At 41.4% G+C, this 12091-nt stretch overlaps 1 protein-coding gene across 2 annotated transcripts in view; it reads right to left on the minus strand.

Annotated features, from left to right (window-relative positions):
- Nucleotides 1-12091, minus strand: part of tmeff2a (transmembrane protein with EGF-like and two follistatin-like domains 2a) — a 94177-nt gene that overhangs the window by 38274 nt on the left and 43812 nt on the right. For both annotated transcript variants that reach the window (XM_070838422.1, XM_070838421.1), the window contains exon 4: nucleotides 5944-5970. In XM_070838422.1, the coding sequence (XP_070694523.1) occupies nucleotides 5944-5970 (27 nt within the window). The remainder of the gene's footprint in view (nucleotides 1-5943; nucleotides 5971-12091) is intronic.

Here is a 12091-nt window from a genome sequence, read left to right on the forward strand (position 1 = left end):
TGGCTCCTCACCAGTCATTCTATTCAAGACCAATTAAGGTCTACAGGATTTCTCTTTTCCTCTGGGGATGGCGGTGTTGGTCCATCATCAGTCGGTCCTGACTAAAATATCTCAATGAATGGATAGCCATTAAAGTTTGTACAGATATTCATGGCTCCCAGAGGATGAATCCTGGTCACTGATGACCCCCTCTAGAGTCATCCCTACAGTTGCGGTTCAATGTAATATGTTTCAATTGAGACAGTTGAGAAACATTAAAAAACTGTTGAGTGGATTTACACACAACTTTGGTGCAGACTTTCATGGTCATTGTGATCCCTTAACCTTTCCTCTAGCAACACAAGTATGTGTTTCCCCTGCAGCTGTGCTTTGTGCTAATCAGCAAATCAGGCGTGGTAACATTAAACTAACATGGTAACAGTGATAAATAAATATAGTTGGTGGTAAAAAGACTGATGATGCACAGGAATGAGACCCAGCACCATATATATATATATATATATATATATATATACGTCATGCCTAAAGAAATAAGACTAAATCAGTGCTGGATTATAGTTCCAGACTAAAAAAACACCTGAGCGACAAAAGTTGAAGTTTGGGGTATTTTCGAAAACTGATAAAGATCGACCCACATGTTGCAGCCTTTCTAATGCTGCATAGATGACACAGTACGAGAAATATTGTCATCTGTAATTTGAAATGTATGCAGCTGTGCACTGGTCAGTGCAGATGACGTTATCTCTTTGCCTAAGACATGGCTGGTCCAGACATGTGGTCTGGGCAGGGTGCTCTCTATGGGCGGCTGTCATGAGGCTGCAAACTGGTTCCGGTCAACGCAGCGATGGCTACTCATCAGCAAAGATGTTAAGCTTGGTATTACTTATTATAACTGATAGCACCTTAATCTGTTAACTTATAAGACAACAGCATTCGTCTCCTGCCAATGTTTCTGACTGCAAACTCCTGCCAGTAGGAGCGATGAGTGAAAACCTGAGTGGTCTTCCCAACCACACACCTCATTCCATCTCCACCTTATCCCATCTGCATTTCTCAATAAGAGGTGAGTTAATATACTTTATAATACTTGGAATAAGGCAGCAAAAGCATCCCACCCTCTCTTTCTGTCTCTCTCTCCTTCATCAACCTGTCCATCGTTCTGACACATTGTAAGACTGCTCCCACCTGTCCATAAATTCCATGACAGTTCATCAAGTATTTGTCGAATCGGTCAGTCTGGACCAAAGTGGTCGACCTGACGGACTCTGCCATCCATGAAGCCATGAAGCAAGCATGGCTGAAAACAAAGAGTGAATTTCCTACATCTCTCCATCTCATTTTTCTTTCATTTCATTCTCACAAACTTTGAGCCTCAAATTGTGTCCCTCTTACGGTTTTCTGTAAAATCAGCTGCTAGCGTGGTTTACTGTAGTCTTGTTTAAAAAAGCACTTGTACAGGATGTGCTCAGACTCAGAGAGATCTTCAAGGCTTTAGTTGTCCTTTGTACCTCCATGATCATGTGAGCGCAATTCAATTTCCCCGCTGCACAATTTGATTTGGACAAATGTCTGATTCTGACTAAAGGGACCATGTGACCAGACCCATGTCTTGGGGGCATCTCCCTGCATAGTCGACTTGTGTTCTCACTTATCAAAAAAACACAAAGAGAAGACGCTCCAACAAGCTTACACATGCGGCATGGCCAGCCTGCACACACACACATTCACACATCTACCGCCAGTGAAACTGGCAACTACCCAGCTGACCGGAGCTTTATGTGTGTAGATTTATCAGTGGCCATTAAAATACATTTGATTTTTACCAGGATGGCTCTTTACTGCTGGTTTCCTCAATAGGAGTCCAACCCGCCTTTTACAACCACTTTCTTTAACCTTCTCCCCTGCTCATAAAACACCAGCAGCTCTCCTCTTCCTCCACCTCTGCCAGCTCCCCTCCTCCTTCTCTTCCGTCTCTTCTACTGTATCTCTCTCATCTATTTTGACCTCCGCCACGATTCTATCTTCATAGGGTGTGTTTGTGTTTGTCCTCCTCCCGTCCTTGCCATCTAACTCCTCTACTGCGCAAATACCCTCTGTGCCCCCCCGAGCTATTTTTTTCTTAATTGTCTCTTTTCCTCCTGAATGATCGATTCGTCACATCAGTCTGACAGTTTGAGAATACGGACAGTTCTGAAGTTTCTACTTTGAACCACTCGGAGGTTTAAAAAGATGAACAGTGAAATGAGCTTTTGTGAGGCAAACCGCTCTGGCTTGTATTTAGAGGACAGCGGCCAGTTTTAATGCGTGTAATGACTCTCCATGTCTGCTATTCTTGTAATTTTTTTATGACAATACGGTTACTTTTCACGCCATGTTTAGTAGTCTTTGTGCTGTTGCTCTGTGAGAAGCGTAACCAGCAGCTGCATCCATTAAGGAAAGTAATTTTGACCTATAAATAAATGAATGAATGTTTGTTTTTCCTTCTGAAACCAAAACTATAGTCTTGTTTTTGGCCTACTGTCATTTAAATAAATGGGCCGAACCAAATGCCATGGAAGCAACATTTGTCTGTAAGCTAGTTAGCTGGACATGCAAACGTTTGCATTTCATGGTGGAACAGACAGTTTAGTCAACCCCTTATACTTTTGCTCTTTTAATTTTGGTTTTGAAAAGGTTTACCATGCCCAGTCATGGTTGCCAACCAATGACTGGACAATGGATTTGGGGAAGAGGTTTAGCAAACGCTCATTGGAGCAGGCATGTTATATATTCATACATTGGCTTTTTTGTTGTTGTTGTTGTTGTCATAGTTTTCAGTTGGATGTAGCAATAATTTGGTTATTCATTTGCTTGATGGGAATAGTATTTATCTTTCTTTGGGCACATCATATTCTCTTTCTCTTTTTGTTGCAGACATTTCCATGGGAGGGCATAGATTATTTATACGAAAGGGATCCAGTGAATGTTTTGTTTCTCTACAATCTCGGTGAAAATCATGATAGTGTCTTGCAATAAAGTGCTAAAAAAAAAACCACTCCGGGGAAGTGTGATCCTTGTCCACTATACAGCACAGCACAGAGTTACAGTCAGCTTATGTGGCATTACTTGGCGGGATAAAAAGAACAGAAACAAAGCAGTCCGTAAGTGCTAATGTCAATTTTCATAACCCACATATGACTGCACAATGCAAGTCGAGGTTGTGCTTCTTTGCTGGCACAACGATTCCTGTCAAATAAATGAGTTAATGTAAATCACAGCACATGTTTACAGTATTAAGTTCAGAAGATGTATATAAAAAAAATTATGTTTCATTTTGTTTCCAATTCCTCATGTTTCTGTTCAGTTCAGTTGTCTGCCCTCTTTCTCTCCCTCCATCTATGAATCACTCACTTTCTGTTTCCTCTGTTCTGTTATCTATTTTGCGACTTTCCTGGGGCCATTTCTTTGTCCAGCGCCCCCCCCCCACCACCACCACCTCCACCCGCTCACCCTCCCTCCCCTTCTCTCGCTCTCTTTCTCTCTCTCCCTCTCTCTGGTTGACCTAGCACCAGTTTCATTTCCGCTCGTTCATCTGTCTGTCTGCCGTCTTTTTTTGGGGGGGAACTAATCTCTTTTCCAATCTCTCTCTCATATATGCTTGGTGAAGCTCCATGCATGGGAGTTAATGAAGGAGCTGCATGGGTAAACACGCAGGAGGACAGATAGAGACGGACCAGAGTAAATATATGCATGCGTACAAACATGCCCTGACAGACGAGCTTGACTGTTGACTGCGTACTGTCTGTGCCGACGTTCGAGTCTTGTTAGTCAATTAGGCAACAAATGAAAGTCTTAGCTGAATGACACATTATTAATCAGTTGGGGGTTTTACAGGATTAGTTACTCACTCAAAAGTCATTCATAAAACGTCATTCGCAGACATAAGCTCTTCTCCATCTTATTAGAATAAACTCTGGCACAGTCGTCACCCCCTCCCAACTAACGTCCTCTTTCAGCTCCACAGTTTATTAATTGTAAACTCATTCTGAGACAACAGCCACCGTAACTCACTTTCATTAAGCAATGCAATGTAACACAATCCTAAATGAGAAACAGAACATCTTTCCTATCAATCTTTCTTAAACTAGCCCTGACAGAGTATTTTCTGTGGGACAGTTACAGAGGTGGTTCACATTCGCTGTATAAATTAATTTCTATTATGGGGCTCACAATTATACAACTGAAAAAAACCTTGGTCAAATTAATCAGACAGAGATTAGGAATCCCAGTACCACCAGTACTACTACTAATAATAATAGCAACAATAATAATAATATTATAAAGAAGAAGAAGAAGATCTTCCAATAATATTTCATGTTTTATTGAAAAGTACTAACTACAGATTGCGTGATTGTGTAATGGCTGAACATTTTCCAAATCATACTCTCATGTTTTTCAAATAATTTCCTGTCTCCCAGGCCACAAATCTCAGGATGAAATGAAAATTATCTTCCTAAGACTTACAAATAGCTAGAAATAGAAAATCCATCACAAGCCTGTGTTTTTAATCATAATCATTTTCTGTCAGTTATGTTATCATTCATTACAGACGCTGTGAGAAAAGATCATTTTAATTGACGCAAGCAAAGCCATGTAGACATGTTTTTCTTCTTTTTTTTTGTTGTTGTAAATATTTGTAAATTGGTTCCTGTTGAATTATCCCACAAAGGTAGAAGTCAGTTTAACAAAAAAAAATGAAATGTGTATTGATATGGCTGCAGCAAAAAAGGAATGTTGTAGCTGAAAGAGTTTTTGTAACATGTTAATGTTTGAATTGTTGGCAGGCAGGGGTAGCTCTTATTGTTACAACTGGCATCAAATTAAAAAGCTAAAACAACATTCATATAGAATAGAATGTTTCTTCCGTTCATTCATGTAGGTAAAGCAACATCACTGATATATTGTCACATAATGAGGGCAAACACAGTTGCCAATTTAAACATTAGGCACACGTATAGCCACAATAACATTCATATGAGGTGTTTTTATGTTTATGTCCACCAGATGAATGAAAGCTCAACATTCACCCACTCCTGCTTGAACTATCTGGCTCTAAATGCTGCTGAATGCTCCATTAAGTTGACCAACTAGTTCCTGACTGTTTGTTGTTTCCAGCGACTATGAATAAAACAATACGGTGTATGAATGCAATGAAATCAGAAAGTAGTGACCTCACATTATTAAAACAAATACATTTAAATGATTCTGATATGTGGTCAATGTTCATTATGGTCAAATTTGAATATATCTAATTGAGTGACACCTGCCAGCTAGTTCAGGCAGTCGAGCTGCTCTGCTGCATATTAGCCTGTTCTCATTCTCAGGGCATCAAATACCACTGCTTTGTCATCCTCTCTGGTGTCTGACACCGACGTACGAGGCGCTCCCTCTGTTTTCTCACTCCTGCCCTGCATCAGTATTACTGCCTGCCCTTTCAGCCCCGCCGCTGCCCCAGCATACACCTGCAAGCTCGGGCTAGTGGGTTGGAGATATTTAATCATCCTTCCTCCGATATCTCATGTAAACATATTTGTGGGGAGTGATGAGGTCGGCGTCTAGACAGCAAACTCTAAACTCTATGTTCTGCTGTTGTAATACACATTTAAAAAGAGAGAGCTGTCTGACGTAAAGGACTTAATGATATTTAGAACTTTTAAGCACATTCAAGCCAGACTTGTTTGTTTTGTTCAGCAATGTTGTCAAGGGCCATGAATTACCCCAGCTTTTTAAAAAGAAACTGAACTTGTCCAGGCTTACAGTTCACATGCCTCTTATAAATATTATAAATATCGATGCTGGGTTGCAATCATAGTTTCAGTGGAGGAGGACAGTGAGCACAGAAAAACACATTAAAAGGGAGAACGTGGAGTTAGAGGAGGAGGGGGAGGAGGAGAGCAATCTTACCATCATCTCCTGATCCTGAGCCGGCATCTGCAGAGAACAAACACAGTTGTTAACCAGGGGCTCACACAGCCACCGACATTAGGATAAGGATGGATAAGCGTGTGTGTCTGCATATGTACCTGTGTGTCTAGGCCAATATGAATGTCTGCTTGCGAGTGCATGTGCGTGGAGAGTAAGACACTTTGCTTGCTTGTGGGTGTGCTCGAGAGAGCTGAGATTTCTCTAAAGATGCTGAAGAAACTGAGGCTGACAGTCAGATTTAAAAAAAGAAAAAAAAAGACAGAAAGGAGATGATAGTGAGGATGCCCCGAAGCTTTAAGCATCGTGTGTCTTTCACCATCCCACAGTAGCACATTGTTGATAACACCTCCAGCTGTGGACCTTTCCACTGTGGAGCTGTGGGAAGGCACTCTGTTTCTAGTTGCCAGTGTGTTTGTGTGTCAGTGACTCCTTCTCTGTGGCTTTCCCGCTGAATCTGTGTTAAGCTCCCATAAACACTTTGAGCTCACTGAATTGTTTCACAATATGGCTCTGAAAGGGATACTGATGAGCACTTCGGAGAACAGGCACCGTGTAACTTGAGCCGCAGCATAAAGCGATCTGCTAAAATGCTCAGGGCCAGAGACCAGATGCAGGTCCTCAGAGGACTGCAGGGGATAATAGCTCAGCTCCGTATGAATACCCATGTGAGATGGGTTTAGAAGAAGAGGTGCAGACGCTGGCTGGAGCACTGGGGCCATCACAGCCCTCAAACACAGCGAGTCTGACCAGCAAGCTGACCTGATACTTTAATGACATGAGCTCCGGGTCAATAAAAGACATCTCTGAAAGGATAAAAACACGTCTCCAGTGTGATGACTATTTGAGGTCAGTGCAGCAGACGGTCGGTTGTGCAGAGGGAAAAGTAACTCTCGAATCAACCGCTGAAAATGAGATTATAATCAGTGCGGTGAGACTGCCTCCAAAATCAAGGTCCAATCATTTTACTGGTAAATTAGAAATTCTAATTTTTGGATAAATGCTTTTTTCTTTTGTTTGACAGACTAATTTCATTGAATAATTCACTCCTCGCCGCTCTTATCCCCCTCAGCCCATGCAGACTTCTGACCCAAAGACTTTTATGTCACAGCTGAGAGCAGCTGCATCAGTTTTCACCAGGATTATCACATTCTTTTACAATCAGAAACTATCATCAGAGCAATAAATGAGTCTGTAATCACATGAAGAATTCATACATAGTGGTTTTAATATGAAATTTAACAATGGGGGACTCGTCTGCTCTAGGGGTACTGTGTTGGGAACACTAAGGAGCTGCCCATGCAGATTTCAAACTGATGCACTAATTGAAACAACGGGATTGGCCTACTGTATGGGGAGTAAAGCCATTATACCAGAACTGAAAGATGTTCGAGCTAGCCGCTAACTGGTGCTACCGTTACCCTTCTACAAGTTGTAAATTACACACCTTTCAAACACTCCTACTGTCATTACCCTCTATCCCAGTCATTGCACACACTGGCAGATATGCAGCACTGTCACATAAATAATAAAGCGGCAAAATGGGAATAGGGGTGTCTACCATATGAAGATTCTTCCCTGGTTTTACTCCAAGTTGAATCTTGCAGGTTACCAGCTCATCTCGATTGCAGTGCATTATTTTGGTCAGAGGCTTCAAAAAAGAGACCCGGACTAGCTTTGGGTTGTGCATAATTGAGCAAATTTTTAAATTTTTAAAGACAGGTCTACGCATAAGCGGGCATAATGGCGCTTATAGAAGTTTCTTTGCAGTACGCGTGTGCACGTGAGCTGAGATGTATTTATGTTTTACTGTTCTATTCTTTGTACGTCATACGTTTGGTTTTCATGTAGTTACATTTGGTGTAATATGATATTGTTGTATATTGTTTTATTTACTGTATGAATGTAAGTAAACATGTGTTTAATATACAGCATATTTCAGTATGAACAATGGGAAAAGTAGCTGTTGACGAGGTAACAACTACGCCAGACGAAATAAATAACAATAAACAACGGTAACCTTAAAACTCACAGACAGCAGCAACACAAATGCATTGAAAATGTGTTTACAGGCACCCTACGGAGTTTCAGCACTTACAGCAATGCTGTTGAGACTGTCAGCCAGGAAACATGGACATAAACAATACACAGTTTCACGAGGAAGGAAATTTATAACATGTAACTTTGTTTGTTTGCAACTTAACTCTACAGCGCGCCTGTAATGTTGAAAAAGAAAAAAAGATCTCCCACATGACCTCCGACAAAAACTGTCATCCTCTGGCTTACCTCTGCAGAATTTCAGTGACCTTGGAACATGTGGGACACTAAATGTGCAGTGTTTCATGAAAAGGCTTAGCTTGAAGGATCAAGCTGAAGACAGGAGGGGTTCATGGGAGATCAATAAAAACCTTTAGTATCTGTACAAGGGCAGGGGTTGAGGAGAGAACGACTGGCATTAGAAAATAGAACAAAATGGCAAGGGAGATAGGAACACGCTTACTTTTCTGCCCACTTGTCTGCCAAATGAAGGGTCACAAAGAGGAGATACCACACAATTTTATTTTGTGAGAGGCCCTGAAGAGTGAGCGGGAGAGCAGGAGACGAGTGCCAAGAGAAGGGAATGGTTACCTCCGTTGACAATAGATGATTGAAGTGACTTTTTTTCAGTTTTGAAACGATTGATTAGAGGAGAGAAGCATGAGAGGGAGAAGGAGGAACCCTCTGGGGGAACTGTTATTAACCTCGCCAGACGCTATACTGCATTACACACAGACACACACACATTGCTATATGCTTTGCACATGAATACACTTTCCGCCCTCGACTGTAAAGAAGGCTAGAAAGTTAGGCTTGATGGCTGCAGTTATGTTGACATAATTCATTACATAACTGCATGGCAGGTGGTTTTGTGTATCATCTAGTGGGCCCTTGTAAAAATGATCCTCATAATCTCACGGGCTATCTTTATTCTGAACGCTTGTAATTGATTTTTCTGTGTTATAGCCTGTGACAGTGCGCCACTTTATTCTTTGTTCTACATGCATTCACAAACACAACCGATGTGCAACTATTCCCAACAGGAACTAAAGGCAGGTTATTTGCTCACATGTTTTGATGTGGAGCTGTGGCGCGTACAAATCTGAATTCCACAAAAAATCTTTAGTATTTGCAGCTTTAAATGCTGCAGCGGCTGTCTGGAGCGATGCACAGAAGGTTTGTATCGTTTAAAATTACGTTTTATCGAAGCCCAATTTGATAGAAACATTTTCAACTCTAAAGGGGACATGAGTTTTTAATCTACTGATCACATGGATTGGTGGATCCCAGTATACAGCAAGAATCTTTACTATCTTACTGACTAATGCTTTTGGGGTCAAAACTCCCAGTATTCCTCGTAAGTGTGTGCATATAGGATGTTCCTGCATGTCACAGTTTATTTCTGGTGCCAACAGAAAGTAAGGGTGTGGAGGTGGTTTTAAAAAAAAGCCTGGTGACAGGGTCGCCCCAACCTAAAATGTCCTTGAGAAAGACCTTGAATTCCCCCTGGGATGCTGCTCTGTAGCTCATCTTGACCTCTGACCTCCCTGGAGGAAAGCAAGCAAAAAACTCAGATAGAATTTGCAACTAATTACCAATGAGCAGACATGGATTTCTTTTTTTAGTAAACAGAAAATGAGTGGTATATTGATGGCTTCCCTGGTGCTGTATGTGAGATTATACTAACACCTTTACACTGACTGCCATTTAGCTCCTGGTCTGATAAAGTGCTATATCATCAGTCAAACATATGGCTCCAGTCATCTGTCGATGCTCAGGCATTGCAGAGCAAGAAAATGGTGATCAAGTATGTCGTCAACATTTTAACATTATGTCAATTAAACCTTTCCCCACCTTGCCACTTAATGACTTCCTAGAAGTTGTACTGTTCTTTGTGAACTGAGTTGGAAAATGGTATGTTAGCGATTGCCTTCGCTTAGCTCTCTCTCCTCTGGGGGAAATAGACTGCTTGGTTTGTTTCACTTCGCTAAGGCTAGCACTTGATGTGATAGGAAAGTGGTACCATCCCGTGCTAATCAGCTTTTACTGGCTTTGTGCTGCTGAGAGCTCTTCCCGTTATCGACTTCTAAATCAGAACTTCCTTATCAGTCGGTGACATGAAGGTAATAAAGACTGGAATGGACTGAAACTGGAAAGAAGAAGTGTAAATTTCGCTCCTCGTCTGACAGATGTTGCTTTGAAAAAAGTCAATAATGGGCTAAAATACCCCACTTTGTGAGACGTCACAAAGCTAAACCTCACTGATATAACATTGTGCATGATGTAAAAACTTTTCTGGCATCACAAGACGCTTTTCCTTGGGGGATAAAAAGTAGAAGCCTATGGTATGAAATGTTGTTTGTGTATGCCTTAGTGCCGTCGCTTAGCATGAAACTGGCACCTCAGCAGGTCTCCTGTTTACTGTTTAGAATGACAGCAGACTCGAACGTCTGGCCTCTGGGCCTCAGCGGCATCCAAGAGGGTTAACGAGAGCTGGAGTCTGGTTTGGTAAACATCGAGAGGGATCACGAGAAAAGCCTTGATGTAATGAGACAGGTCACACCTATGCAAAAATAAAACAGGTAATATGGATGACTAGCGCTTGCAATTAACTACGACTGAGGTGATACACTAAAATCTCTTAAACCCATTGTGATTCAAGGTCAGTCCTCAGGGGCTGACAGTTATGGCTGAAACATGGCTGTGTGGACACTACTGAAAAACAACTATGTGAACAATCATAGCACTGTTGGCGAGGGAGTCGCCGGGAGAAGGTGCTAAATCCAAAAGCTGACTCAGTATGAAGAATGTAAACCAACCATAAAATGTTCCATTGTTACGCTGTACATTTTGTAACACCCTGGATCTGGATTTGATTCAGAGATGCTCTGTATTGTCCCATTTTCAAACAACATTAACAATACCGAGGTTCATGTTCAGCTCTTGAAATTGGAAACACCTGCTGAGAAAACAATCCCACCGCAAGGCAGTTCTTGAGCTTTTGATTATATCACAGGATTTGTTCAAAGTTGAGTTGTTCAAAAATTGGACTCGTTTGTGGAGAGTTTTAAGCTTGACTTAACGACTTAGTGAAAGGTCTTTAAAGCTGCACTGGTCAATATTAACAATACAGAAAATGTGTATGTGTCACTTTAAAGCAGTCGCTCGTAATGTCAATCAAACCTACAGAGACTTACAGCCCAGCTCTGCAGTTCCTCTGAGCTACTTTGTACTACTTACTACTACTTACTTACTACTACTTTGTACTACTCTGTACTACTCCTACTACTACTAGCCGTAGCTGATTATTTGGATTCTCCGGTTCACTTTAAACGCTGTCATCAGAGTAGTTTCCAGCTGCAGGCAGCTATTTTCAGCAAAAGGCTCGAAAAAAACCCACCGTTAGCCACCTGCCCAGCACCCAAATGGCTGGCAAACACAGTTGGCAACTAGCTGGAGCATAAAAGAGGAGTGAACATTGGACTTACGTTCGTCAGATGACTAAAAACACGTGGTCAAATGCTAATGGCTCGCTGTGCCTGCTCAATCTTTGACATGGCTACTTTATGAGGAAATATTTACTAAGTGATTGTTGTTGTTTGCCATTTGTTACACTGGGCAAAAAAATCTATTAATAAAGGTTTAGGCCTTGAAAGCCCAGAATACTTAATGAACTTAAATGAAATAATAATAATATTTTAAATGAACATTTCCAGTTCCATGACACACCAACTCCATATTCATATGTTCAAGAGTTCCAGACAGCTGCTAAACGGACCTTGTGGTGAGATTGTTTTCTCAGCATTGACACTGCAGGACTCCCTGTTTTTTTTTTTAATACTGATCCACTAATAGAACAAGTCAAAGTTGCATTATGAGCACTACATCTAGATTTTCTCTCACCAAGTCTCCCCCTGAGAGGTCTGTTCCATGACATTTCTCCGCCAGGCAAAAGAGAAAACAAGTAGTGGTTACTGAGCTGACATATATCTATTACACTGTGTACTGTAGCTGCTAATGGGATTTTAGGAGATGGAAATGGAAAGGAGGGCTGGGGGAGATTGAAAGAGAGAGAACAACAGAGAGGGAGAGA

The sequence above is a fragment of the Pempheris klunzingeri genome, chromosome 10, assembly GCF_042242105.1.
Source record: "Pempheris klunzingeri isolate RE-2024b chromosome 10, fPemKlu1.hap1, whole genome shotgun sequence".
NCBI lineage: Eukaryota > Metazoa > Chordata > Actinopteri > Acropomatiformes > Pempheridae > Pempheris > Pempheris klunzingeri.